Genomic DNA, 27,792 nt, shown 5'->3' on the forward strand with positions numbered 1-27,792 from the left:
ACACGTTAATAACTCATTTGTCCTCATTTTCATGATTACATTAGCATGATCCAACTCGAGTAGAAGAAATATCAAAAATCCATTAACTTAAGCACAAACTGTTTCACAACAACTAAGGTTTCTGTATTCTCCAGTTTTATATCGTATACCTTTGGTTCTATACAAAAATTGCCATCTCGTCTCCCTCTCTCGCTTTTTCCCTTTTCTTGCAGCACTCTGTCAAACTTATGAGTAGATAGATCTTTAGTATTTGCTCGACCAAGCTGATTGGGAACTGAATAATCTTCTAGAGAAGTGTATTCCAAACAGCTCCTTCTCCTTCACTACACACCTCGTGGACTATCTTCATTCTCTCTACAGACTTGCAAATCCCACTGCAGCTCCATTCGAATGAGGCCACACACACATCGCCGGCCTCTGCCTTCCATCTACAATCTGCGAGAGTGTAAATTCAGTGGAACATAACCATATGTGAGAATGGTTACTCCAATGAAACAATAGAGACAAGAGGAAGATTGCCTAAATCTGTTTGTGTGATGAGCCTTACCTGGAGGAGTCCCACAACAGAAGTTGCGGTCATCAATATGTTCAACCTCAAGGCCAATAAACCAGGACCCCAAAGACACATCTTCATTTGCGTACTTATGCAAAATTGGCCTACAGACAAAGTTTAAACTTTTTAGAACAAAAATATGATTGTTATTGAAGGTGAAAGGCTCTTTATGATACAGATGTTGAATTACGTACTGGTTGATGGATATGTATTTGGCAAGATCCTTTGAGATGGCATAGATTTGTCCCGTAGCATGTCTAAAGTATTTGTTACCATCCTCTCCAAATTTCCAATACTCAGGTTCATGGTACTTCACTGTCCTGAAACAAATTTAATGGATTTTTTTAACAGTACTCTATAACAGTAATGCCAGAGAGATTTGAAGCTGGAGTCATGCAAGTGAAATTACTTTTGAGCAAGAACAGGCCCTGATTTCATACACCCAATATAGACCCTCGGTTTAGAGCGGTGACGGGCTAGTGTGGAAGCCAGCATACCTGAAAGGAAAAGTTTATAACTTTCCATTTAAGGAGATAACAGAAAAAGGAAAGAGTAGAAGCTGGTTTTTGTTTTACCGAGATTGACGTGAACATCATCATCGACCTTGATATAAAACTCCGCATCCCATTTCGCTACTGCAGTGGAAAAGAATATCTTGGTTTTTGCTGAGAGTTCGTGATATCCTTCAACATGCTCCTGCAACCAATACGAATTTTAAAGAGAAACAACAGTGAAAAGTTGTATTCTTTCTTAGAGATCTATAAATTGTCTCACCAGCCTAAGGAAGTCTTTGTGTTGAGCATCTTCTGAATCAATAGCTCTGTCCAATATGCTATTTGACGTCGCACTGGCAACACAATTGTATACAGTTGAGACTCAAACTCCATCTTAATTCATGACATTCCTCAAAATATATTAACTTCTTAGAGAGAAAGAGAAGCAGCCTCACACCTGTGTCCAATCATGAACTTGATGACGATCCCCTTATCTTGTTCCAGTTTTTCAAGCTTCTCCCCTGTGAAAAATGCACAGCTATTAGCTAGCGGTAAGTACTAAGAGTAAGATGAGTGGCATTAAGTTTAAAACAAAACCTTGAGGCATCCACGTTTCTCTGACTGAATCCCGCCGTTTTCTACTGCTAAATGCAGTATTAACTCCCATTACCATGAAAACTTTCTTCTTCGGGGTTGCACCTGTTAAAGAACTGGTGGTTTCTGAGCCATCAACTGTCTCCTGAGAGCTCCTTGTAGAAGACAATTGCATTTGAAGCGTAGAAACCGACTTATCCAACGACCTGTCACCCCTCCAAAGACATTAAGGAAAGCTATAACATAAAGAGAGAAAACAAGTTGATTTACAAAAGACGAAAAGAAAAAACTCAATTTTCTCACGCACTGTATAGCTTGCTGAGTTCTCAAAACTTCGTCAATTACATCTTTTTCTTGTGTAGACTTCTGTATATGAGCAAATCAGATGATGAAACATAACACGAATAAAACCCAAATCTTTTCGAAACAAAGTCCACACACAATCAATCATCGCAGCCTATCTTCAAAAGTTTAGAGCTAAACTCATTTGACGGAACTTATGAAAACTATGAATTCATAATTCAAAACTGAGCTACCAAAGTCAGATTCCCTTATCTAGTGTAACTCTTGGTTTTATCGACCGCTCATTATAGCAATGTCTCAGACTAAATAGAATCAAGAAACATACTTTATTATGAGCACAATCGTCTGACACAATCTGAAGTTCCTGATCACGACGGTGCTGTGAAATTAGCTGACTTCCGGAATCTGACGACGGCTCCCACGACCTGAACAATCCACAAATCCCAAAATTGAGACAGAAGCAAAAAAAAAAAACCCATTAAGAGAAACCAAACAGCAACAAAAAGGCAGAACAAGAAAGAAGAAGGATAGAGTCTGAAGATTAGTAGAGGAGAAACAAAGATAAAAGAAGAAACTTTGAGACCTAGAGGTGAAGATTGCTCCAAGAGCGAAGAAAGAGATGCAGAGAAATGGAACCCATTTGAGAGAGATTACTCTCTTGGAGACTCTGTGCTTCATCGTGGAGAGCTTGAAACAAGAGAGAGAGAGAGAGTGAGATCAGAAAAAGAAAGAAAGAGATGTGCAGATTTAAAGGGAGAGAGAGAGAGAGAGAGTACAATCAAGAACATTTCATGGGAAGAGACCCAAAAATTAAATTAGAAAGTTTCCGAACAAAAACATTTTATTACACTTTTTGACTTTTATTATTCAACTTTAATGTTATTCACACCGTCGAAAATACCAAGTCAGTAATTTTAAATACACACAAAACAAATTACTCCTTTGGAACAGAAAGAAATATAATTTGGCATTCGAATTTGTGTGAAGATCACACAAAGCATAACGGAGTACAGGAAATAATATTAAATTATTTTCATATTATATATCTCATTAACTAGCCTATTAGGCTATTACAAAGAAGTCTCAGTACATAAGTTTGTTCAAAGAAAAAGAAAATCCCAATATCATAAATAAATCTTTCTATAGCAACGAGATGTGAACGAATGTCTTAATAGAGACGAATTGTCAAAAAAAAAAAGCATTTTAAGAGAATGTAATTAGAGACCGTCAAAGATGGTTAGGCGGAAGAATGCGTGTCGTTTTCGTGGATCGCATCACTCACGTCGCACGCCGTGATGTGCGGTTTTATGGGATTTTTCAGATACACTTGCAAATTGCCTCCCCCATCTTAGCCCTTAGCCTTCGTTAGGGCTTAACATGTATCACTAATCAGACCTTATTCGACCCAATAAGCCCAATATGTTTGGTACGTATTTATCGATGTTCGTTTATCTATGGTATTTGAGTATCTTTGGTTTCGTCTTGAGGTGACAAATTTAGCAGTTTTGGAGTATAAAAAACAAGAAACAGTAAAATCATAACTTGGATAGACGAATTCAATCGAATCTTGTCTTTAACATATATAATAGATATATGTCTTAGAAGAAGAGAAGAGTTCGGATGTCGACAGGTGGCAACTCTACGGAGCAAAGAGGACATCGAGGAGTGTGCAACAAGTAACGAGAGATACAAGTTGCGTGGAAAATGTGATTGCATTTTGTTTTATGAACAATCTCATCTTCTTTCGGATACCCTTTTCACATATACAACACAATTCTTGACTTTGGTAACAATCTACTATCTCTGTCGTTGGTGGAGCAATTGGTACGAGTCTAGCTCTTGCTTCTTCAACGCTCAGAACAGAGTCTCTGGTTCTCATTGTGGACAAAACAAGAGATGCGATGTCAATCTCATGAGGGACATGATCTTCACCAAACTCTCTAGTTTGAAAGTGAAAGACGAGGACAGGACACGCGGGAGGTACGGTATCAAGATCCTTGAACGAGAAATTGGAGACAATATAGTCGAAGATATGATTAGCTATGTGGGACTCATGTTCCATCATGATCGACCAATCGACCATATCTATGAATGCTTTGGACAATCCAGCTTTTGAACCTCCTCTTTGTTTTCTTCCTGTGTATCGCGTCAACTGAAACCGTTCACACTCGTGTACACCTTTAAAACTTAGTACCATAACTCCGACATCAGACTCAAAAGGTACATCAAACTTGTAAAGCTTGAGATTACAAAGACGTGATTTCATAATTACTCTGCTAATAGTTTCTTTTGTTCGTTCTAGTTACGTCTAATTAGTTTTGTTTGTGCCCTTTTTATAATGGCAAGTTGGCAACTCGTATTCCAACTCGTATTTCCAAATTCCCTAAAATATAGGATTCATTAACAAATTTGATAATTACTTTAATCATTATCTTATAAATTTAATTTCTGTTAATAGTGTTAGCAAATAAATAACAACACATGTCTTGAAATCCCAAACTTGATTTGATTGGCTGTCTATTGATTTTCTAATCATATTTTGAGATTCACATAACAGAACGGAAGCATCAAGCATGTAAACAATAACCTTTGTACTGTAAGATGACAATAATAATATATTTTTTTAAAAAGGAAGGTTCAAAACAGAGAACAAGGTTCCATAAATATACTCATAAATAATTGTTTTGGTTGTTTAAAAGAACTTCGTCTCTTCTTTGAGTATGCTTGGTGAGACTTGGATGTCCAGTCAGATGAGCTTAGGAGTAGACGGACTACTATTTCAGTGACACTTTGTTTAAAAGCCTTTTCTAGTGCATCAACCAACTAAATATAATGTTAGCTAATAGTAAAAGTAGAGCAATGCAGGATTTGCCTTAGTGTTAGTTATCTGACATGCGAGTGAGGCTTAATGTGTTGACTAAGAATCATCTGCGTTTATTTAACTCTATCACGCCACACTTTAGGGAGTTTTGCAAGCATCAATGAATTGCTCGGAAGGTACAAATAAGCAAGGGACAGTTTCCTGGATATGTTGTAAAGTAATCCAATAATGTGTGTTGCTTTGAAAAACTACTCACTTCTTAAGATCCATTACAAATGAAAAGTGTAAGGAGAATAATAAACGATCAGTCTCGAAGTTGGGGTGCAAATATTCATTTGTAACTTAAAAGACGCCCCTCTAGGGTTTTTGTTTTTAACTTGTTTTGATAAATTTACCATGTTTCGACTAGTACTGTATGTTGAAAGTAGTTTCAAAATTTCCTTAAAAAACAGGTTCCTTGAGAAATTTGATTATTTATCACAACCTCTAAATTTCAAAGTGTTTAGGCCCAATAGAATCTGTGAGGCCCATCAACTGAAAATGGATGATGCAAACAAAGCCCACAACGGAAGATGGAGAAGAATTGTTGCAATTAGAGTTGCACAGTGTGTATTTTTAGATATGTCTTCATGAAGTTTATCTTAAAAAGGATCCTGATAATAATTCTTCTTTCAGCTAGAGGGGATGATGGTAAATTGGTAATGATAATGGAAGGGATTTAGAAAATGACGATGCATGCAAAAGATATATGGTAGTAGAAAGATGTATATCTTAATTGATTAGTGGCCTAAATATATAGTATAGTCATAACATAACACGCATACGCATTACAAATGACATTACGCATACAATCATAAAGAAACATTAGGTAGACATGGATAGTTAGCTGAGCTCAGTTGAAACAAATTTGTAATATGTACACACGCAAGGTGAATTGCAACCTGCAGAATCAGTGAAGGAATACTTCAACTTGATGAAGGATCCAGCTGAATCGAACGGTCAAGTTGTTAAGCATAACATATGTATTGATGTTTAGATATATAATTGTTTGCACTTAATAAACAACTAAAAGAACGATATTCAGACAAATTTTACATCAACTGTGATCTATATATAGCTTTCGTTTTATAAACAAATAAATTTGTCTTAAATTAAGATTTGGCATTTTTATAGCGAGTATAAATTTTATGTGTCTTCAAATTCTCCTCACTTCTTCTTTCTTTAGATAAATTTTACTCTCATCAAACAACTTTAGATAAATAATTTTTGTTTAGCCTTTTCATTTATATTTATCCTTTTGAACTATATTTTAGAATAAAGTATTCAAAACAAAAGCAAAAGCAAAGCAAAACATAGTTATAATTTTTTTTTCAAAAATGCATCATACAGTATACTTAACTTGTCCAATTACTTATCTATAGTTTTTTAATTTTCTTACTAATAGTGACACATGTCTTCAAAATATTTCTTATTTGATTTGTTTCTGTTTAGTACATATCATCTATTGATTTTCTAATCATATATATATTAAGATTCACATACATTAACAAGAATACAAGGATATAAATAATTATCTTGACACATGCAATTGTAGCATTTTAAAATTAATATATAATAGATAATAGTAATACTTATAAAAAATCAGTGTTTTATAATTATTATTTTTATATCATTTGAAACAAAACTATCTATAATTATTGTGGATTTTTAGTTACTTTTGTTTCTCATCTATGTACTTTTAAATTAATAACACCATCTCAAAAAATTAAATTAAAATGTACTTTTATTTATTTTTTGTCAATAATTTACTTTTATAATAATGATGATATATGATTTTATTTCTATAAACTTGCATGTCAAAATTGAAAGTACATGGACTTACAAAAAATATTAACCAGATTAAGAGAGAGAGTAACAAAAGCAAAAAATTCACTTGTGTTTAATTTTTTTTTTTTTTGTAAACAAAAAATTATTTTGTGTTTAAGATGATTTAATAGGGCATAATAATAAATATGAGCAAGGCACGCTTCAAAAAGATGAATTGAGAGTAATTTACTTGCGGAGAAGGGAAATAGAAATACACTTTGAAACGGAAAAATAGAAAAAGTGAAAAGGAGAAAAAACAAAAAAGAAATGATATTTTTCCAAAATTCATAAGTTAAACCTAATTTCTCCTCTTATTTAAACCAAACGCCTCTCTCTTAAGAAATCTCCAAATCCTTTTTTTGTCAATCACTTTTGATTCATCGTCTTCTTCGATTCTAAGAGGTATCTATCTATTTCTCCCAGATCCTTCCCATCTTTTTTTTTTGTTAAGAATTTCTCAAGTCGTGTGTTTAGGTATTCTGCTATATTCTTCGAGATTTCTTTGTTTGTTGCTGTTGTTGGTGTTTCAATCTTGTGTGATTTGTTTGTTGGTTTGCGTTGTTTAGACGGGTTTTGTTTTGATTTTCGTTAAGCGTTGAAATCTTCATTATCTGATTTGAGTTTGAGCTAACGATTTTAATTTCAATTCTGGGTTTCGATTAGGATTCATGAATCTTAGAGATTGATTAGGTTTGACACAAATCTGTGCTTTAAATTTTGTTTATAACGCCTTACTCCTTTCTCTCGTTTTGTCTAGTGTTTGCAGTTCATCTATGTCTGTAACGTTAATGGTGATTGATTCAGTTTTTGTGGTATATTGATATTGTGTGAGATTTACCTTGATTACTCTAATTTTTTTGGTTCATTGTTTCTTTCTCAGGTGTTTTTTGTTTACAGGACCTGCGAGTGGGGAACCAAAGAATCGAATTTTGAAGCTTTCTTTTATGTCTGACAAGATATCTCCGTTTTGTTGTCGATCTGGTTGCTTGGAAAACACTGTCCTACATCCAGAATTAAGGACTACTAGTTCTTCCATCACTTTAGTCTCTCGCATCTTTAAACCGGAGACCCCTCCCCTCTCTGACCAGTTTTTCAGCTAAAAAGAAAAGACAAACTTTCCAAGATGGCGCTGCAGAACATTGGTGCTTCCAACGCTAACGATGCCTTCTACAGGTACAAGATGCCTAAGATGGTTACCAAGACTGAAGGCAAAGGTAATGGCATCAAGACCAACATTATCAACAATGTCGAGATTGCCAAGGCCTTGGCCAGACCTGCTTCTTACACCACCAAGTACTTTGGCTGTGAGCTTGGAGCCCAGTCCAAATTTGACGAGAAGACTGGGACATCCCTTGTTAATGGAGCACACAACACGTCCAAGCTTGCTGCTCTTCTCGAGAATTTCATTAAGAAGTATGTCCAGTGCTATGGATGTGGAAACCCTGAGACCGAGATCATTATCACAAAGACGCAGATGGTCAATCTCAAGTGTGCTGCTTGCGGGTTTATCTCTGCCGTTGACATGAGGGACAAGTTGACTAATTTCATCCTCAAGAACCCACCAGAGCAGAAGAAGGGAGCTAAGGACAAGAAAGCAATGAGGAAAGCTGAGAAGGAGAGGCTTAAAGAAGGCGAGGCAGCTGACGAGGAGCAGAGAAGACTGAAGAAAGAGGCTAAGAAGAAGGCACTTTCTAACGGGAAGGATGCTTCTTCTAAGGCGTCCAAGAACCATTCCTCTGATGAGGATATAAGCCCCAAGCATGAAGAGAATGTGCAGGAGGTGGATGAGGATGAAGACGATGATGATGGTGTCCAGTGGCAAACCGATACTTCCCGAGAAGCTGCTGAGAAAAGAATGAAAGAACAGTTGAGTGCTGCAACTGCTGAATTGGTGATGCTTACTGCTTTAGAGGCAGAAGAGAAGAAGGAGGCTGAGAATCCTCAGCAAGAGGAGAAGAATCTTGTGCAGGAGATGAAAGAGTATCTTAAGAAAGGGTCACCAATAAGTGAGCTCAAAAGTTTCATCTCCTCTCTCTCTGATCCTCCACAGGATGTCATGGACGCACTCTTCAATGCTCTCTTTGAAGGCGTGGGCAAGGGATTCGCCAAAGAAGTGGCAAAGAAGAAGAATTACATAGCGGCTGCAGCAACAATCCAAGAGGATGGATCACAGATGCATCTTCTCAGTTCAATCGGGACATTCTGTGGAAAGAAAGGGAACGAAGAAGCGGTGAAAGAAGTGGCTCTGGTTCTAAAAGCATTGTACGACCAAGACATCATTGAAGAAGAGTTTGTGTTGGAATGGTACAACAAGGGTCTGACAGGAGTCGAGAAAAGTTCGCCGGTTTGGAAGAATGTTAAGCCTTTTGTGGAGTGGCTCCAGAGCGCTGAGTCCGAGTCCGAGGAGGAGGATTGAGACATTATTTTTCTTTTCCCCTTGACTGTGTTCTTTTTTTTTTTTTTTTTTTTTCTGGTTGTTGCGGGATTTCTCATAAATTATTCGTCGTCAGTTATTTTATCAGACTTCTCTTTTTTGGGCATATCTTGTTTTTATTACAATCTATATATCTCTGCGGACTTATTGGGTGATATATAAATATATGTTTGCGATTGATGGTTTTTGAATCTTTGTGGCGATGTTTCATGGCTCGTATCGAAAGACGACTTTTGGGAAATATTTACATGATATTATTACTTGGAAGGTAGCATTGGGATTGGGTCATTTGACTTGTTGGTAATATGATGATTGGGTCATTTGTTAAACTTGAGAATCTACGATGATGTGATAGTGGGCCTTTTGTCAACCAAGAAAAAATCGGAAAAAAACAGAAGCAGAGGCCCGTCTATCTAATTTAATTTAATAAATAAGTAACAGAAACGGAGTCAAATAAATAAGTAAATAGAAAAACTAATTTAATAAAATTTAAATTAGAATAAAAAAGCACAACAAACATTCTTTAACTGGCCACCCATCTATCTGCTTTCCCCACGCGCCATTGATGTCCAACTTTACGAAAAAGATATATAATGACGAAATCGATTTTTTTTTTATACTGCCTTTAAAGGCATTTTGAACAAATAAAAGACAACTGTGTGACAAAAAGAAAAAAAAAAGACCAACTTGCTTTGCTCATTTACAAATTATAACAGTACAAAAAAAAATGGTCCCTTTATAATTTTTTATTTTTATTTTACTTGCTCATGCAAAGGTAAAAAAACTATATTGAAGAGATAAAGAATAACAAAATAAATAAAACTTCTAGTATAATAATCTAAATCACATAAAGTCATAAAGAATGTCTCTTATATTTTTATTATTAAAAAAGGGAAAGAAGATATATAAATAGTTTTAAGAAAATAATGAATTCACAACAGACATTCTTAAAGGGCTACCGTATGATTTCCCCCACGCGCAGTGAGCAAAAAGAAAACAAAATATTAACAGAAAAAGGGAAAATAAGAAAGGCATCTTTTTTTAATATCCATATACAATCGGTTTTCAAGTAAAGACTCAAAAGATTCTCTGAAATTATCTTCTTCTTAAATTAAAAACAAAAAAAGATTAAAAGTAAGACAGCTTGCTAATTGCAACCGCACAAAACAAGATAAATTTGAAAACTCATCCTTTTGGATTTTCTTTTATTTTGTAGAGAAACAAACTAAACAATATATTTTCATTTGTACAAAACAAGGAAAAAAAATCTGTAAGAAAAAAGCAAAAAAAAAGTAAAAAAAATGTTGACAACAAACAACGTAATGATTTTTTTTCCTTTATCTAAATTGAAAAATAGACATTGTAAATTTTAATTCCACTATGCCTCCTCAAAACATGAAAAATGGTCTTATTTATAACACATATTATTATTATTTTTTGTCTTTCTAACATTGCTATAATTCATTCTAAAACATTGATTTAATTTATTTTTACAATTTTTTAAGGGAAGGTAACTTCATTGAAATTTCTTTGTTCTAGAAGAAAAAAAATCAAAGGGCTAAGTCCCTTTTACAAGGTAGAGAAGTATAATTGTTATTATTCCTCTAATCATTTTAGTTCATTAAATTGGGTTATTTATTCACTAATTTTAAGTTTTAATTTTTTATAACACAAGGAAAATAAATAAAGCAACATTATAATGATTTCGTTCCAAGAAAAGATGCAATAATGAACATAAGAAAATCGCAAAACAACAGGGGGATAAAAAAGAACATCATTAACTGAACCTAAAAAATCAAATTAAATGAGGCGAAAAGAAGAGAGTGAGATTCACGCGCATAAGATCGAACGGTTAAGAAGAGCAGGTTAGTGGCGATATCTTGAAAAAGTTTTGTTGTCGTGTGGCATAAAACTGTAAAATATTCTCATCTCTCTCTCTCTCACAAATAAAATAAAAAAATAAAAAAATCAAAGCAAAATCAAAAAAATCCAATCGGAGAGAGAGAGAGAGAGCACCGTAACAGTAAATCGCTATCCCTTCGTTTTGCTTTCCCTTCTCTGCCCGTTTCAATTCTCTCTCTCTCTCAGACATATTTACGGTCTCTCTCCTTCTCTCTCTCTCTCTCTAACACCTAACAGTACCTACCTCTTCTTCTTCTTCTTCTTCTTCTTCTTTCGCTGACTTCGTTACAGTGTAATCAAACACCTATGTCACCGCCGTCGGAATCTGCCGCCGGTGACATCCTCCACCGCGGAGTCGATCCCACGATCTGGCGCGCTTGTGCCGGTGCATCCGTTCAGATCCCTCAACTCTACTCTAGGGTTTACTACTTCCCTCAGGGACACGTCGAGCACTGTTGCGCCTCCTCCCCTCTCAGCTCTTCTCCCCCTCCCTCTACCTCGCCTGTTCCGTGTCGCATCTCTTCAATCCAGCTGCTCGCCGATCCGATCACCGATGAGGTCTTCGCTCACCTCCTTCTCCAACCGATGTCACAGGACCAGTTCGCCCCTACGAATTTCTCAAGATTCCCTGCTTACGAAGGCGATGTTGATGATAACAACAAGGTCACTACCTTTGCCAAGATTCTTACTCCCTCTGATGCTAACAATGGTGGTGGCTTCTCCGTTCCTCGCTACTGTGCTGATTCCGTCTTTCCTCCGCTTGATTTCCTAGCAGATCCTCCCGTCCAGAAGCTCTTCATCACCGATATCCATGGCTCTGTCTGGGATTTCAGGCATATCTACCGCGGTACACCGAGGCGTCACTTGTTAACCACCGGTTGGAGCAAATTCGTCAACAGCAAGAAGCTTATCGCTGGGGATTCGGTCGTCTTTATGAGGAAATCCGCCGATGAGATGTTCATCGGTGTGAGGCGAACACCCACTTCAAATCACGGCGGAGGAACCAGCTACTACGGCGGCGATGAGTACAACGGTTATTACAGCCAGATTAACGGAGCCCTTGCTAAGGAAGATGACGGAAGTGCTAAGAAGATGTTCAGGAGGACTGGGAAAGGCAAACTGACTCCTGAAGCTGTCTCTGAGGCTATGAATAGAGCAGCTCAGGGTTTATCATTCGAAGTGGTGTATTATCCAACTGCTGGATGGTCCGATTTTGTTGTCAGAGCTGAGGATGTTGAGTCCTCCATGTCGATGTTCTGGACTCCTGGCACGAGGGTGAAGATGGCTATGGAGACTGAGGATTCATCCCGGATCACTTGGTTTCAAGGCATTGTTTCCTCTACTTATCAGGAAACTGGTCCATGGCGTGGATCCCCTTGGAAACAGCTTCAGGTATATGGTGTTTGTTTAATGGTCTTTGCTCCTTTTGTCTCTCTGATGTTGAGAACAATTTAGAATCGATCTTATATCTCTAGTGTGCAAGACTTACAGGAGTAAGTCTTAATCTGGTTAATCAAATGCCAATTGGGGATCTGAAATGTGATGTTTTCGTTGCTTTATGCTTAGATTGCTGTGTTGTTTTGAAATCAAAGTATTCCTGAATGGGAAACAGGATTAGTAAATTCATATGAAAAATGATTGTATTGGAAACAGGATTAGTTAATTCCACAAAGAAATCATGGAAAAGAAGTAGCAAGGTCTTGATCTTGTGTTGAACTTAGCTTCTGTGATGTGGAGATGCTTTTCATCATCTTTTTCTGGTCACACATTGTACATTGTGTTTGATAAACTAGAGTTGATCTTAAGATACACATATTTTGTCAGGACATTCTGCTTAGTCTAATCATTTCTTTGTTTTGAACTTGCCTAGATCACATGGGATGAACCTGAGATTCTGCAAAACGTGAAGAGGGTGAATCCTTGGCAAGTGGAAATTGTTGCAAATGCAACTCAACTTCATCCCACTTTCCCTCCAGCAAAGAGGTTGAAGTATCCCCAAACCGGAGGGTTCTTGAGCGGAGATGACGGAGAAATCCTCTATCCTCCTCAAAGAGGACTGTCTAGTGCAGCAGCACCTGATTCAAGTCCCTTTTTGAACTCGTATACTACATTTCCTGCTGGCATGCAGGGAGCCAGGCATTATGAATTTGGGTCTCACAATCCAACCGGATTCATTGGAGAAAATCCTCCTCAGTTATCCACCAATAACTTCTTTAGTCCGCTTCCTGGGTTGGGAAAAGTGTCGACTGAGAAGAATTTTGGAAGTCCGCCATCAGACAACTTATCGCCAAATAGTAACAGCACTAATCTGTCCTCTGGAAATGACCTGGTTGGAAACCGAGTCCCCAATACAGCAAAAGCTAACTCGATTAAGTTATTTGGCAAGACCATTACGGTGCAGGAGCCTTCTGAGAGTGGCCTTGCAGAGTCTGGCTTGTGTGAAGAGGATGGCAGCAAAGAGTCCAGCGACAATACAACACAATTGTCCTTGACACATGGTCCCAGAACCCGTGAAGATTCTAGGTGCACTCCAACAGCCACGCAGAGTATATCTGCCAAGGTATATTCTGATCTCTCTTAAGAACAGTAATCTATTGAATCAGTTGGTAATGCTTTTATTACTATCTTGCACAAGCTAATAATCTCGTCCTTCCCGATTAACTATTATACTATAGACTAAGAAACTCATTGGATAACTTGTGTAAACTATCTCTCTATCTCTTCCTTGAGGTAATTGGAATTGGATGGAATGTAAACATTACTTAGATTAACTCTTCAAAGCTGAAAGTTTCCCATTTGATCATAGATATGTATCAAGATAGTTATTCTTGTCATTCCTGGTCTCATATAGCATTAGAAGGACATAAAATGAGCTCCTTATCCATCTGAACAATATGCATTACTATACAAGTCCATAAAGCATTGTATGGTTCCGTTACAATCTTGATTCTGCGAAAAGCTTGCAGCTGTGGTTAGAAACAAATATAATGTTGCACATCTCAAGTTTGGAATGATTTGTACTTAAAGTTGTTTTGCTGTGTGTGTGTGTGTTTAACAGGTCTAAAAAAAGTGAAAGAAGTGGTGGATCTTCACTGGAATATCACAAGTCACAAGTAAAATAGTAGTACTATCATATATATATATGTCTGGTGTTTCTGCATTTGACTTTCCTCTGGTGTTTTTTTTTTCTTTCTTTGCCACGTGACAATCTGGTTTTTTTTTTTTTTAAACATTTTTTTTTACCAATTTCTCAGACACAATTGATGAACATCTCGCTCTCTCTCCTAATCGTGATTAACTATTACAATATTGGGGTAAATTTGTCTGGATTTGTTTTACCTAGACATGTTTTTAAGAGTGTCGTCATTGCAGTAAAGTAAATTCTGAGATGCTTTTAGACAATCCCTATATTTGCTATGGGTCTACTCTATTGATGAAATCTAAGTTAACTGCGCCAACCGGAGAGAGAGAGAGAGAGATATATTAACTGTTTTGTTTGTTCTTCTTGGCTTTTGATTAATTGATTTAATAAATGAGATAAACAAACAAAATTGCCAAATACTACGTCGTAGTACCATTAATGATTTATTCCTCTAAAGACAAAGACTAGTAGTAATAAATGAAGGAAGCTCCCAAAGGTCCCTACAAATTTTCTGACTCTTTCTGTTCTTCGTCGTAACGGAACATATAGAGTAGCAGTGCCTATTTGACAGTAAGTTAATTAGGGTTGGTTTGGTTTTATTAGGTATTAGGATTAGGTTGGTTTTGATTAGCAGCAATTAATAAGACTACTTACTATTTATTGGCCGATGGAGTAGAAATGCAAAAGACATCGAAAGATCTTATCTCATAAACCAAGTGGAGGCGCACAGTATATATATTTAACTAGGCTTTGGCTCATCAATGTCACTCATCTCATATTCAAAAACCCTATTAATTATGTTTAACTACTGTCAGGAGCGGATCTAGAAAATTTGTTCAATGGGGGCAAAAATATAGTAAAAAACTATCAAATACTAAATTATAAAAGACATAAAATTGTCATGTAAAAACTTTAAAACATCTTACAAAACCACTCAGACGCTCATTTAACAATTGAAACCTTTTTACCACATTTTCATTTGTGACATATTCAAATAACTAAAAACAAAAAAAACATGTTATTATGTAAAAATTTAGAAAATTTTGAATTTATAGACTTATATTTTAAAATTTATTAATTTAAAATTTATAAATTATGTAACAAACTTCCATAAAAGCTTAACCATAGAATAAACATATAAACAATTATCACTGCAAAAACTAATATAGTCATGTATAACATAAAAACCTATATAATGTTTTCCAGGAAACATAGTTATAAGCTTGAACTGATTAAATAAAATTAACTGACTAAAAAATAATGCTTATATAATAGAAACGATTGTAAAAAAAATCAGGAAAATAAACTCACAAATTGATAGTTGTTGATTTGTTGTCACATAAAGAAAACAAAGGATTAAAGAAGAAGAAAATAACAAAAAATTAGGTCTAGATTAGTAAGTCTTTAACTTATATATTAATATATATTTTTTAGTACATGGGTTAATGGGCTTTCCCAAAAAAAAAAGATAAAAAGTAGTTTTTTTGGTGGGGGCAGATTTTGTTTTTTAATAATATTTAATAATTTTTTAATATATATATTTTTTTTTTTTGCTGGTGGCAGCTGCCCCCACCATCTTGGCTGTGGGTCCGCCCCTGACTACTGTAGTGTATATTGTGAATTTGGTAAGAGCGTAAAAATATCAAAATCTGATAGTTCAACTTCAATGTGTGTGTGTGTACTTGGGAGAGTGGACTCCGCAGGTCTTGATATTAAGTTTCCTGAAATGGTAAAGATACAAAGAACCCTTTCTTGGACAATTTAGCTGTAAGTCACACACAGCCTGTAACGCAAACGTTGAGAGTAAATTAAAAAAAAAAAAGTAAATAATAAAGTTTGAGAGTATTACTAAATGGTTACGTTTTGGGGAAACACAAATCATTCCTGGTTCTGACTTCAATCATATCTCTCTTGTATAAATAAAATAAATGTAATGATTCGATGTACAAAAACAAAATACATAATAATGTTTAATTTCAAAATAAGAATTAAACAAGTGGGTGAGTGAATTTTTTTGTGCATTGGTAAAAAAGTGTGAAAAAAAAGAAAGAAGAAGAGAGGTGTGGTGTTGTCGGCGTAAGAGGCAAAGCCTGACTGACTGAAGTTTTATGGTAACCACTTTTTCCAAATAGCCTTTTTTATTTATCATACTTTCTTTTGGTTTTTCTGTTTATTGATTTTTCTTTTTATGATGCTGACCTCTCTTTCTCCCATATCCTTTTATAATTATTTATGTTTTCTAATAATACCTTATTTCATATACTATTTGTTTCTAAAATTATCAGTTCAGTAAGTTGACAAAAAAAAAATACTGGTAATGATCTTAGCTGTTCAGTAATTCTCTGGTTTAGAGTTCGAATTGGTAACAAATGGAATAGAGAAAACAAATGAAAACAACAAGAACAATACTATGGTTTGAAGGTTTGAAAAACATGATAAAAAAATTGGAGGATAAAAAAAAACACCATAGCACAAAAAAAAAGAAAAAAGAAAAAAAAAAAAAAACACATTATAGAAAAAGAAGAGCACGAGATGCTTTTGTCTCCAACTCACTCTGTCAAGCATCAAGGTCAAATCAAAGTCAGAATCCTCAGGTTTTAATCATTTGCTGTTTTCAATCTTCCCTGCAAAACTCTTCTCCGTATTTATAGACAACTGTCACAGAAAACAAACTCTTTTTTTCTTTCTTTTGCTGTCAATTTCTCCTCTATAATTCAAATAAAAGCAACCACAACCACGTCAAAGTCACTTCCTTACAACATTCGTTCGTATACATGGAATCATCTTTTACTTTGAAAACTATTCTTTTACAATTTCACAATTTCAACTTCCTTCTACATAAGAGTCACACCATATTGTAGTTATTAAAACTCTCTGTTCCGAATAATAAAAGTAGAAACCTATATATATATATATATTTTTTGGATTAGATATTATACAACTTCAAAAACAGAGTAGTAGATTAACAAGAGTAGTCTGATTTCCATGTAAAGAAAAAGGCTAAGTAAAACTGCTTTTTATGTGAGAGTTTGTTGTTTCAGCGGTGGCTACAATAATCCAAAAGCATTTTCCTACCATCAACAATATCATCAAACAAGTCATCAATCTGAGCAACGACACTCTCTGTTCCATTCCTCAAACTCCCAATATCTCCTTTCATACTCTCTACTCTCTCTCTCAACCTCTTCTCCGCCGCCTCCTCCTCTCCTCCTCCTCCGCCGCAACACCGCCGTTCCAGCTCTGCCTTGAGTTCATCCATCGCCGTCTTGCTCCTCCTGTACTCGTACATCATCATCCCTTTCCTCGTCCCGATCCTCTCCATTTCCGCCGCCACTCTCTGCTTTAACCTCGCCATCATCGTGCCCGTCGCTGCCGTCCCCGTGTCTCCGGGGATGTAATAAACAAGACCCTGCATCAAGATCACGAGGAGCAGCGAGTTCATGTTCGTCATCGTGTTCATCACTCCTCGGAAACCGCTGAAACCGTTCTGTATCTTGGATGACTCCATCGCCGTCGTTTGCTTCGACCAAAAAGGAAACCTTTGAATCCGATTCTCCAGTAATGCTCTGTTTTCTTCTTCTATCCCCACCGCTTCTCTCCTACATCCAGATATCGCTCGTATCACCTGTCCCATATCAACTTTATATATTCCAACTTTTCAAGATTAAGCAAATAAACAAAAAAAACAACTCAAAAAGATGTTTCATATTATTTTCTTTAAAAAATCAATTTTGAATATATTTAGAGCCCTTTCACCTAAATTCTTAATGAATTATATATAAATGTTGTTTGATAGTTTTTTTTTAATATAAAAGTTTGCACTTAGGACCTACTAATAATTTGAGACAGTCCAAAAACAAATAAACAATGTTTTTTCGTATCTTTTTTATTACCTGCCGGGAAATCTGAGGGGAGAGGAGGCGACGGTGGTGGTAGTGGCCGTCGAGAGTGGAGGCGATGGAGATAGCGGAGGAGCAAAAGCTTTCGAGGGAGGAGAGAGCGGATTTGATGACGTGGCAAACGTCCCAAAGCTTGGAAGTTTCGTCCATGTAGTCGTCGAGCCACTTGTCACCGACAGGGAGGTTGAGTTTCTGGACAAGAAGCGTGAGATGAGAGTGAGAGGTTCTTAGGAGACAGATCACTCTCTGAAGGAACTGCAGGGACATGAAGTTGTCGGAGAGGTAAACCCTTTCGAGATCTTCCATTGATCTGTTTAGAAACGAGTAGAATCCATTTACTGAGTTTGTACAAGACTGATCCATTAATATTGTTGTTGTTGACCCTTTTTACCAAATCAAAAATGAAAGACTCTTAGTCTCTTTCTAGTTTCTTCTGTGTTTGGTGGACTGATGAGAAATTTTGGGGGATGAGAGAAGTAAAAGGTTATATAGAGGGATTTGGATGTGTCTATGTATCAATGAAAAAAAAAGAAAAGAGAGTGAGAGAAGAAGAAGGAGCAGAGAGATTTTGTAAGGATGAAAGTGATTGTTTTAAAGCTATGATGGTTGTTTCCTATAGAGGAGGAAAATGATCATTGGTAAAATGCTACTATCTCAACTTTTCAGTTTTTTTTCTTTTCTTTTTTCTTAGAGAAAATCAAAATTGTATTCAGAAAATAAAACAAAGAGTTGAAATTTGGAAAAGTACAACACAAAGGCATATTACAAGAGGATTTTGAAGAAAGAAAATCATATAGACAATATTAATATTTGTTTTAGGGAAAAGAAGAAAATTATTTCTCATCATTTTTTCTGATATGTTTGAGACATAAATATCATTAGATAATAATACTAGTTTTTTTTTACGTTTCTAGAAGCTACAAGTTACTTATTATATCTTTCATTTTTTCTGCTTTGGGATTTCTTAGATAGATTCTTTGTTCGAATAAAATCTCTAGTAATTGATGATTAGTAGAAACTAAAGAATAATGATCATGCATGCTTTGAGTACATGAATAATCGAATATTACTAGTGTAATTTAGTATACGGTTTTAGCATTTTTATACAAGAGCATCTAATACCATATCATGCTTTACCAGTTTATACTTGTCAACAAGAAAAGAAAAACAATGAAATACTCATTTGGTTTAGAAGTTATAAACCATGCTATCTTATTTGTGAGTATAAAAAAATAGTTGGATGCTCGCAAGTCGCAACCAAAGTTAAATGATACGTGTACAGCCGTAAGTTACATATGTTCTGTAACCAATAACCTAATAGGATAACACTTATTATATGTCTATATGTGGTCTAACAAGATAAAATTATCAAATAAACTTGATTGTTGGATGATTAGTATATAAATCAATGCTAATGGCTCAACAGATCAACATAGATAATGTTGCCTAGCAATTAGATTCTTTCATGTATATAAGTAATTAAGTATTATATAGTGTAACTACAAGTATACAAGGAATGAAAATAAAATTAATCAAGTTATACCTCCAAAGTGGTATTTCGGACCCATTCGACGGCGGATACCAAGAAAAATAATATATGTAGTACTTGTGTATTTTAAAATACTTTTTTTTATAAGTCGATCGGATAAAAAAATTAGTTTAAGGCAAAAGGGAAATAAAAAATAGCTTTATTCCCGTTATCATGCCGGCGCGTAAATGATACTCAACTCTTTTGTACGTTTAAGTTTATGTTCTAACTCTTTTTTTAGTTACATTATTCGTACACACACTCTAATTAATAATCCTAAATTACAAATTAATGCTATATAATTATAATCATCTCTATACAGTTTTTTGATACTTCAATTATACGTAATATCGTGAAAAAGAAAACAATCACGAAGGCCAAATCCTTGAATAGTTTTGGACAAAAACAGTTTTAAATATATGTGTCTATACACATATATCTTTTGTGGCCTTGTAGTAGGACAAGAAAAAATGTTCTCTATTCGTATCAATGAAGCAAGAGTCCAAAACATATTATGGTCAACAAATTAGAGACTCATCCATATTAATCATGCATGTGTTTGTTTTGGGTATACAAAAAATCAGATGTGAAAATTTGAGTGGTGAGGTGTGGGAGAGAGAGGGGGCCATCAAATCTAATGGAAGCGTCGGGCGACTCAATTATTTTTTTTTTGATTCGCGATTACCTCCTTATTTATTTTATTTTGTCAATCCTTATTTTATATTTTGTCACATTTTAATAATGTTTGTCCACGAATCAAACAGACAAAAGAATCAATAATTGATTGATCATATAGCAAAGAATATTATATATATAAAAAGCGAATATATCAAAATTCAAATCAAGAAGAAAAAAAGATCAGGAAAACAATAGAAGATGATGATGGTATTGGTAGGAATATTGATATATAAAAGAACATAATATCTAAATAATGTGTGGTAAGTCAAATATTGTAACGTATACAGCGATCGATATCCAGTGATAGAGAAGACTTAAGTAAAGTAGTAGTAGAAGATATGTGAGAATGTTTCGTCATCTCAGTAATGGCTTGAGATAAGGAAACACCTGTTTTTTTGGTTCATACCTTACTTCTCTTTCCGTCATCCATTTCATATGTTACTTCCTTTTGAGATATATATATATATATATTTAGTGCTTTCTTGGTGATAGTCTTTAGATATCATATAGTATTATTGGTAACAGTAAAATGTTTAAGAAAAGTAAGAACAAAAAGTTTTTTTGTAAGACTTTGTTAAAACTCGATTGAGAAAGAAGGAAAAAGAGTATATAGGAACGGTAAAAAGTTTCAAAACTTTATACCCGTTTTACCTAACGAGAGAATTAAGTCCCATATGTATATAATCAATACTACTAGACTTAATAATCAAGTTATCAAGGTCTAAAGAACCTTTTTAACACAGAAAATAAAACAATCAAATAAGGGTGCGAGGTGATAAGTTAATAATAATTGATAAGCATTCCCCACTAATCCTTAGATCGGACGGTGGAGATTATTAAGATGGAGGAGTTGATTATTTAAATTGTCAAGAACCGCTACTTAATGTAAAGTTTTATATCGGCCCATTTATATATACCATCTATAAAAAATATAAAAAGTGAAAGTGTTGAGCCGAAATTAGGATGCAAAGGTATATGCCATTTTCAACGTTAAATGGTTGTAATATTCCGCTTTCGTGTAAATATCATTGATGCACATGGAAATTGTAGTTTGATTTTTATTAACACTTGTTGATGTGGTCCAAATTCTCGATCTTAATGACCAATATATTATATATGAACTAAAAGAAAAGATGATTGGGGTGAGCGTAACAACTGTTTTCAGTTTTTATATACATATTGGAAATAGAAAAATTAGAAATCTGTTTCTTCAACAAAGCAAGAATGTTTGATTAATTTTTACTTTTGTGTGCCAGAAGATGCTAAAACATCTTGAACAAGAGGAGTTCCAAACTTGAGTTGGGTTTGTGGGTTATCTCCAAAGTCCAACACTTTAGATATAAAGCTGCCAAAAACAAAACCATCTTCTTCTACTCCAATTCTGGTGGCTTCACATCCCTCTCCCTCTTAACCGGATAAAGTCAACTGATTACACAACCGAGTAGGTCCTTGGCTTTTTAACTTTTATATATCCCCAAGAGCATTATCGTATTGAATTATATAAACCGAGTTCGTTACCTTGGAAGAAATCTATAAATCAGTTTGAAACAACAAATCAACAATGCTTAATACAAAAGTGAATCTGACATCCATTGAGTAAATTGATACTTAAATAAAATAGCAAGGAATATTTGTACAGATCAACAAACATGAGTATAATGCATATTTAGTGAGTATATATAGGAGTAATATATTAAACCAATAGAGATATGTAGTAGGCAGTTGAGTAGCTTGATGAGGTTAAGGTCCACAGTATGGGCTTCGTCTTGATATATATATATATATACAATGTCTTTATTTTAATATGATGACCACATTTCTCAATTCTATTTTTTTTTTTCAAAATTCTTTTAAATAATAGTAATCAATTTGAGTGACCCCCTATCTATAGTATGTATGTGTCAAGGTCGGCCCTTTTCTTCTCATTCTACTACACCCACAAAGCCACACCTATCTATCATTAATCATTACTCTTTCTAAAGCATGTAAATGTAAAAGAAGTATATACATTTAAATGAAAAAAAAGAAAGCTGAAGTATTATACTTACTGGTGTGTCATGTGTGCGTAGATATGATGTGGATTGTGCAAAGTTTCTGTAAGAAACTAATGTGGCTACCGGGGTCCTCATATGGGACCAAACTTGGTAGACTTTTAGTATTCAGATTCATAGAATCAACAACCAAGACAATAGTCTCACTACAAATTATCCATTAAGGCTACAAAAGTTCCCGGAATTGACCAAAGAATCTTAAGAGATTTGTGGATATCAGGTGAGAGTTTTAGGATATGCAATTATGTAAGTGTGGGAGTGAGTATAGTAGATGTGTAAAGGAGTTGAAACCTTGTCCATGTTTAAGAGCTCGCAAAGGTCTTCTACCCTGGCTTGTGAGGTGTTGGTCTAAGGAAATATCATGAATTTTTCATTGCCCATGCACGGTAGTGTTAACTGATCGAGCTCAGCATTTCATGTCATATTCTCATATAGCTATTACAATATGCACTTAAATTAAAACATATTTTAGAATTAAATTACAGTTTCTGCATTTCTACTAAATGCCGGACAAGGATCACTTGTGTTTTGGACCTTAACCATAAACTTGGATATATTACTATCTGCAAGACTGAATGCATAATATATATTTTTGGACCTTAAACATAAACTTGGATATATTACTGTCTGCAAGACTGAATGCATAATATATTTTTTTGAAGAATGTTTCAGGATCATCATCTCTATTTGAGTAGCCTTAATTAGCCTTAATCAGTTCTTTCGTGCACAATATAAGCATCAGAGACTTCTCTTGATCCCCCCCTTAGACTATGAATTTAATAGTTGATTCTTCACCTTAAGTAATTAAACTCGTTGTTGTGTTCCAAGAAAAAAAGTAATTAAATTGATGACAAAAAAAAAGTAATTAAACTCGAATAATACTGTCTTACCTTGACATATAAATTTGTGAGCGAATTTTTTTTTCTTCTTCTTATTATACATGGTAAAATGTAAATTTTGTTACCGTTGTGAAAAAATTCTATTTATATATATAAAAGGAAACAACATTAATTTTTTTGTTACCGTTATGATCAATTTCCTTTTTTTTTAGTTTTCTTATATCTATCCTTATAAATATAATCAAATCTCTCACGCATAACTTCTTCTTCATTGAGAAATAAGAATTCTCTCTATTTCATCTTCTTCTGATCTCTGCAAACAATAATACTTCATCCGTATGGGAGGGTGAAAGCATCTCGCATAGTTCGGATATGCAATAATACTATCGTGGTTTGATCTTTCCATCCTCTGTCTTTTGTGCTCCGATTTCAATTCGGATAGTCTCCCCACTAATCTCACGCCGCATAAAGATCTCAGCTACCACCGATGATGATATTGATAGCGAAGAGAGCTATATATCAGATTCGATAGATATTTACGATCATTTTAGAGACAACAACAACAAGAAGAGGAGTCCACATATGGGACCAAACTTAGTAGACTTCAGAGAATCAAAGAACCAATACAACAATCAATCGTCTCATTACAAGTCCTACTACCCCATATCAAAAAGGCTAGGCTACAAAAGTTTTCAGAATTGACCCAAAAGATAACAAGTTTGGAAACCTTGACAGATTTTTGATTTCAGGTGAGAGTGTTGGTATATGCAATTATCTAAGTGTGGAAGTGAGTATAGTAAATGTATAAAGGAGTTTAAACCTTGGTCATGTTTAAGAGCAGACGAGTGTGCAGAGGTCTTGTGTCCTTGCTTGTGAGATATTGGTGTAAGGAAATATCCTGAACTTTCCATTGGCCATGCACGTTAGTGTTAACTGAGCATCACTCACCATTGCCTGTCATCATATTCACATATAGCTTTTACATTGTTGTAATCACTAATCCTACTATGATTCGCATATAATAAAGACTCTGAATTCTAGAATCAGGGTCACAGCAAAGGTATTACCTCGCAGGAAGTTGTCATGTCGCTGCAGCTCCATTTTTTGGTTGGAACACAGTCAACATAGCGGCACCAATGGCAATGACGGTTGAGATTAACGCCCCAGCATGCTGCTAATAGAACCCCAGCAAGCCTAATGAACAGAGATGGATAGGTTTCTCATGTCATGCGAGCTCAGAGAGAAGAACAAAAAGCTAGATCAAGAAGAGATTTAAGGGAAATTCTCACATTCCACAAAATACAGTCAGGCATATAATCCGTAATACCGGTCTGTCAAACTGTTCTTTAAGCCTTGTGAATCTTTTCCTATCATCTTCAAACAATTTGCCCTTATGAGATGGAGGCATCTGTCTCAGCTGTGGGGTGAATAATAGCACAAATCCAAGGAGGAATCCTGATATGAAACCACCAATATTTGCAAAATTGTCTATGAAAGGGAGAAAGCCTATCAGGAAATTCACAGTGAAGATAGTGAATATTATCACTAAGGCTGAAATCTGTAGCAGCAAACAAAAAACAAACACAATCAGCGAAGGTATGAGAAGAAAATAGCCAAGGATAAAGAAAAGAACACTGAGAAATCCTTGACCTTGCCAGTATATAGATCCCAGTTCTTTGCAAGTGCAGAAAGCATGGCTCCAATCAACCCAAAGAAAGCAGCACCAGAAGAGATTGATGGGATATTTCGAACAAACAAGACAGCAAAGAGAGTACCCACACTTCCAGAGAGGAGGTATATCACGGCAATCCTGACTACACAGGCAAAGCAAAAAGTAGAAGAAATGCAGATTATAATGGTGACAGACTCCATTATAAGTTGAAGTAACCTAAGTCAATTTGGCTTAATTTACATGGTCCAAATTGCTGCTCCATGTATATCCCTACGAAAATCAAACTCCCCAGATTTATGAACAGATGAAACAATCCACTGTGTAGCCAAGGAGATGTCAAAATACGCCAAATCTCATGATTTTCTGTCAGAGTATTCCAAGAAAGGCCACCCATATGCTCTAACCTGCAAACTCACAAGAAATATGAACTCAATAGCTTCAAATCAATCATTTAGTAGCCCAAATTACACATGTTCCCCTCAAATTTAGAGCTCTCAAAAGAAGCAGATAAAAGATCCACAGAAATCAACACTCTACAACAACAACACAGAATTGGAAACAAGAACTTGTCGCTGAAATCAAAGACTGAGACACTACGAATCAGCTGAAACTCATCAATCACGTTAAATATTATCATCCAGATCAACAAAATCCGTAAGCTATTGTAACTGGTACTAAAGATGAGCACAACGAAGCATTCGAAATCACAGGTATAAGCAACGACGCATCCAAAATTAATATCTAAAAAATTCAACCAGAGGTCGATTCCAGAATCAGATACTAGCAGAGACGAAACAAAACGGAAGCTAGATCCAGCGAGAGAGCTACTCACGTAGAAGCAGAGGGGCCGAGCATAGGATTCTCGGAGAGAGGCTGGAAAGAGAATCGACCAAGGAGTTTAGCGGCGCAGTGACCGTGAGAGTTCCTGGAGCAATCGTTGACGCCCATAGTTACAGCGAAGAGGACGATTTGAAGAAGAACGAAGACGGAGACGAGCCAAGTGTCTCGTTTGATTTGCCGTGAGCGGTGACGGAAGAAGGAGATCTTGTCCCAGGTAGAATCGCCGGCGTTGGAGGTGGAAAACGAGAGATTGTGAGAGATTTCATCGATTTGCGTCGTCTTTGGCTCTGTAGGAACCTCCATTGTTGAAGGTGAGGGAGAAATTAGGGATTGAAGACGAATGGGTTCGTTTGTACCTTTGTAGAATGTAGCGGGAAAATGTTATTAGCAAGCAAACCGAACGCTAACCGTTTAAGATCATCCGGTTAGGGAATTGATTTGATTTTAGCACCCCTAAAAACATGAGGAAAGGAAAACCGGAGCCTAATTAGAATCTTTGAGGTTTTGTTACAGTATCCCAAACCTAAGCTACGCTAATCATATCTCCACGGGCCCAAATCCGGCCCATAAAAATGTGGGCCCTAAGCTATCGCGTGTTTTTTTTTGCAGGTTTGGGGGAGAAATCGAATCGGTGGAGATTGATCGGATCCTGAGCGGCGAAACGAAACCCAAGATCTTGATAACTACTTGTCAGCCTGTGGCTGCTCGTGAGTTTATTGCAGTGTTCCCGAATTCTGAACACCTTGATACTTCGACAGACACCAAAGTACGCGAGGTTAGTGTCACTGTTGTAAATTTATGTATGTATTTGCATCAAATAAACATGTTTGTTTAAGCATCTGCGCAGATGATAGAGTTTGCAAGGATAAGGGTTTTACAGCTCTTTGCTGACCTTATGATATCTTTTTGATTGCTGCTAACTGTGTTTTTTTTTTTCCGTGTGTGTCTGTGGCAGGAGTGTGGACCTCAGTTCTCACTCAAGTTACTTGCTCTGGAGAAGATAACAATGTGACACCATGGGATTGATTTGTCTGATAATGAGCTTCTTCTCTTAAGAAGCTTAACTCAAGACATTGTTTTCTCTTACTAAAAGTTAGCAATTAATTAATTATTTGGCTAATACACTCTTGTGATGTATTGATTAATTAATTATCCTTAAGGTTTTGTAACGGTTGGTTTGCTTAATTGGTTTAAGTATACGTCGCAAATCTCTTTATTTTTATATAAGTCACTGAAAGGTAACTTCAGATAGTATAGGGGCGTGTAAGTGTATAATAGACAGATGATTGTAACTTGAGATTTATGCTTGTTTGTTTTTATTATAAAATTGAGAAAGAAACCCAATTATTATTATTTTCTTTACATTGCTCTGCTTAAAGACAACAGAACACTCTGTTTTCTCTCTGTTTAAAAAACATTACTCTGCTTTTTCTTCTTCTTCTTTGGGATCTTTTCTCTTCCAATTTTTTAAAATCTTGTCAAAAGATGGGAGATGAAGAGTGGATAGAGTTAAAGTTCAGACTTGCAGATGGTACAGACATTGGTGCGAGCAAATATAGTAAATTCATGACTGTTGCGTCTCTCAAGGAGAAAATCATTGCTCAATGGCCTAAAGGTACAAATCTATGTTTCTCTGCTATTTTGTTCAAAAAGTGAAAGGTTGAATTATTTTGTGCGAATTCATGTGGACAGACAAAGAAAACGCACCAAAGATGATAAATGAGGTTAAGCTCATCAATGGTGGGAAGATACTTGAGAACAACATAACACTTTCTGAAGCAAGGTCGTTACCTGTTGGTGAACTTCCTGGAATTGTGACTACAATGCATGTTGTTCTTCGTCCTCCTCTCTTAGACAAGACAAAAGGTAACTTCCATACATTTCCTCCTCAAATCCTCTGAGTGCTTGCTTTTCGTATATCTCAAAGTTTAGGTTTCGTTTTTTTTTGTTCGTTCAGAGAAACTGCAGAATGATCCTCCAATGAAGAGTCACTGTGTATGCTGCATTTTGTAGCTCTCCTTTGCATGATTTCATTTTTCTAGTCTTCAAACTAGTTCTCTTGAGTCTTAAGAATGATCGGATTACGCATGAAAACATAAATCTTCATTACCACAATGATAAAATATTACTGTGTATGTCTTTAAGCATTTTTATCTGGAATCTTGTTATCTCACTA

At 35.5% G+C, this 27,792-nt stretch overlaps 7 protein-coding genes across 10 annotated transcripts; 3 read left to right on the top strand and 4 right to left on the bottom strand.

The window, feature by feature from the left end:
* Window positions 1–60: 60 nt before the first annotated feature.
* Window positions 61–2,714, bottom strand: LOC17894797 (beta-1,3-galactosyltransferase 7). 2 transcript variants are annotated; one of them, XM_023787666.1, is made up of 11 exons: window positions 2,528–2,714; window positions 2,270–2,369; window positions 1,949–2,007; window positions 1,645–1,856; window positions 1,505–1,568; window positions 1,328–1,400; window positions 1,129–1,249; window positions 963–1,050; window positions 748–873; window positions 548–657; window positions 61–435 (listed from the first exon to the last, which is right to left on the bottom strand). In XM_023787666.1, exons 1-11 carry the CDS (start codon window positions 2,620–2,622, stop codon window positions 287–289), a joined length of 1,197 nt encoding a protein of 398 aa, XP_023643434.1. In that variant the 5' UTR covers window positions 2,623–2,714; the 3' UTR covers window positions 61–286. The 2 variants fall into 2 exon arrangements, with proteins under 2 accessions (XP_023643434.1, XP_006301157.1); XM_006301095.2 differs by having other exon boundaries at window positions 1,645–1,847; window positions 2,528–2,713.
* An 828-nt stretch (window positions 2,715–3,542) lies between these two features.
* LOC17895860 lies at window positions 3,543–4,210 on the bottom strand. Its single transcript, XM_023788564.1, is given in 4 exon segments — window positions 3,543–3,703; window positions 3,706–3,780; window positions 3,866–3,882; window positions 3,918–4,210. Coding segments are annotated over 4 exon segments (546 nt in total).
* A 2,729-nt stretch (window positions 4,211–6,939) lies between these two features.
* Window positions 6,940–9,243, top strand: LOC17896198 (probable eukaryotic translation initiation factor 5-2). Its single transcript, XM_006302221.2, has 2 exons — window positions 6,940–7,033; window positions 7,512–9,243. The coding sequence occupies exon 2, from the start codon at window positions 7,755–7,757 to the stop codon at window positions 9,045–9,047; it is 1,293 nt and encodes a 430-aa protein (XP_006302283.1). The 5' UTR covers window positions 6,940–7,033; window positions 7,512–7,754; the 3' UTR covers window positions 9,048–9,243.
* A 1,807-nt stretch (window positions 9,244–11,050) lies between these two features.
* LOC17896183 (auxin response factor 17) lies at window positions 11,051–14,305 on the top strand. The gene is made up of 3 exons (XM_006301954.2): window positions 11,051–12,359; window positions 12,838–13,527; window positions 14,026–14,305. The coding sequence occupies exons 1-3, from the start codon at window positions 11,274–11,276 to the stop codon at window positions 14,029–14,031; spliced, it is 1,782 nt and encodes a 593-aa protein (XP_006302016.2). The 5' UTR covers window positions 11,051–11,273; the 3' UTR covers window positions 14,032–14,305.
* Window positions 14,306–17,105: 2,800 nt separating this feature from the next.
* LOC17895198 lies at window positions 17,106–18,573 on the bottom strand. Its single transcript, XM_006302499.2, has 2 exons — window positions 18,003–18,573; window positions 17,106–17,734 (listed from the first exon to the last, which is right to left on the bottom strand). The coding sequence occupies exons 1-2, from the start codon at window positions 18,369–18,371 to the stop codon at window positions 17,147–17,149; spliced, it is 957 nt and encodes a 318-aa protein (XP_006302561.1). The 5' UTR covers window positions 18,372–18,573; the 3' UTR covers window positions 17,106–17,146.
* A 4,771-nt stretch (window positions 18,574–23,344) lies between these two features.
* On the bottom strand, window positions 23,345–26,038 carry LOC17895587 (RHOMBOID-like protein 8). 3 transcript variants are annotated; one of them, XM_023787999.1, is made up of 7 exons: window positions 25,609–26,038; window positions 25,017–25,180; window positions 24,755–24,918; window positions 24,394–24,662; window positions 24,172–24,298; window positions 23,925–24,058; window positions 23,345–23,582 (listed from the first exon to the last, which is right to left on the bottom strand). In XM_023787999.1, the coding sequence occupies exons 1-6, from the start codon at window positions 25,917–25,919 to the stop codon at window positions 23,936–23,938; spliced, it is 1,158 nt and encodes a 385-aa protein (XP_023643767.1). In that variant the 5' UTR covers window positions 25,920–26,038; the 3' UTR covers window positions 23,345–23,582; window positions 23,925–23,935. The 3 variants fall into 3 exon arrangements, with proteins under 3 accessions (XP_023643767.1, XP_023643766.1, XP_006302667.2); XM_023787998.1 differs by having other exon boundaries at window positions 23,345–23,616; XM_006302605.2 differs by lacking the exon at window positions 23,345–23,582 and having other exon boundaries at window positions 23,672–24,058; window positions 25,609–26,036.
* Window positions 26,039–27,044: 1,006 nt separating this feature from the next.
* Window positions 27,045–27,792, top strand: LOC17896288 (membrane-anchored ubiquitin-fold protein 5). The gene is made up of 3 exons (XM_006302889.2): window positions 27,045–27,231; window positions 27,309–27,482; window positions 27,574–27,792. The coding sequence occupies exons 1-3, from the start codon at window positions 27,102–27,104 to the stop codon at window positions 27,627–27,629; spliced, it is 360 nt and encodes a 119-aa protein (XP_006302951.2). The 5' UTR covers window positions 27,045–27,101; the 3' UTR covers window positions 27,630–27,792.

Source organism: Capsella rubella, unplaced genomic scaffold (genome assembly GCF_000375325.1).
Source record: "Capsella rubella cultivar Monte Gargano unplaced genomic scaffold, Caprub1_0 scaffold_2, whole genome shotgun sequence".
NCBI lineage: Eukaryota > Viridiplantae > Streptophyta > Magnoliopsida > Brassicales > Brassicaceae > Capsella > Capsella rubella.

What these genes read in the sequence shown, in the direction of transcription:
- LOC17894797 (XM_023787666.1), bottom strand. Translation starts at nt 2,622, where the DNA reads ATGAAGCACAGAGTCTCCAAGAGAGTAATCTCTCTCAAATGGGTTCCA. An exon ending in AAGTTCATGATTGGACACAG is followed by an intron (nt 1,401 to 1,504) that starts GTGTGAGGCTGC and finishes TTGTGTTGCCAG; the next exon opens with TGCGACGTCAAATAGCATAT. An exon ending in AAATACATATCCATCAACCA is followed by an intron (nt 658 to 747) that starts GTACGTAATTCA and finishes CTTTGTCTGTAG; the next exon opens with GCCAATTTTGCATAAGTACG.
- LOC17896198 (XM_006302221.2), top strand. Translation starts at nt 7,755, where the DNA reads ATGGCGCTGCAGAACATTGGTGCTTCCAACGCTAACGATGCCTTCTAC.
- LOC17896183 (XM_006301954.2), top strand. Translation starts at nt 11,274, where the DNA reads ATGTCACCGCCGTCGGAATCTGCCGCCGGTGACATCCTCCACCGCGGA. An exon ending in CCCCTTGGAAACAGCTTCAG is followed by an intron (nt 12,360 to 12,837) that starts GTATATGGTGTT and finishes GAACTTGCCTAG; the next exon opens with ATCACATGGGATGAACCTGA.
- LOC17895198 (XM_006302499.2), bottom strand. Translation starts at nt 18,371, where the DNA reads ATGGATCAGTCTTGTACAAACTCAGTAAATGGATTCTACTCGTTTCTA. An exon ending in CCCCTCAGATTTCCCGGCAG is followed by an intron (nt 17,735 to 18,002) that starts GTAATAAAAAAG and finishes GATATGGGACAG; the next exon opens with GTGATACGAGCGATATCTGG.
- LOC17895587 (XM_023787999.1), bottom strand. Translation starts at nt 25,919, where the DNA reads ATGGAGGTTCCTACAGAGCCAAAGACGACGCAAATCGATGAAATCTCT. An exon ending in GGAGCAGCAATTTGGACCAT is followed by an intron (nt 24,919 to 25,016) that starts GTAAATTAAGCC and finishes TTGCCTGTGTAG; the next exon opens with TCAGGATTGCCGTGATATAC. An exon ending in CTGACTGTATTTTGTGGAAT is followed by an intron (nt 24,299 to 24,393) that starts GTGAGAATTTCC and finishes TCTGTTCATTAG; the next exon opens with GCTTGCTGGGGTTCTATTAG.
- LOC17896288 (XM_006302889.2), top strand. Translation starts at nt 27,102, where the DNA reads ATGGGAGATGAAGAGTGGATAGAGTTAAAGTTCAGACTTGCAGATGGT. An exon ending in CATTGCTCAATGGCCTAAAG is followed by an intron (nt 27,232 to 27,308) that starts GTACAAATCTAT and finishes TCATGTGGACAG; the next exon opens with ACAAAGAAAACGCACCAAAG. An exon ending in TCTCTTAGACAAGACAAAAG is followed by an intron (nt 27,483 to 27,573) that starts GTAACTTCCATA and finishes TTGTTCGTTCAG; the next exon opens with AGAAACTGCAGAATGATCCT.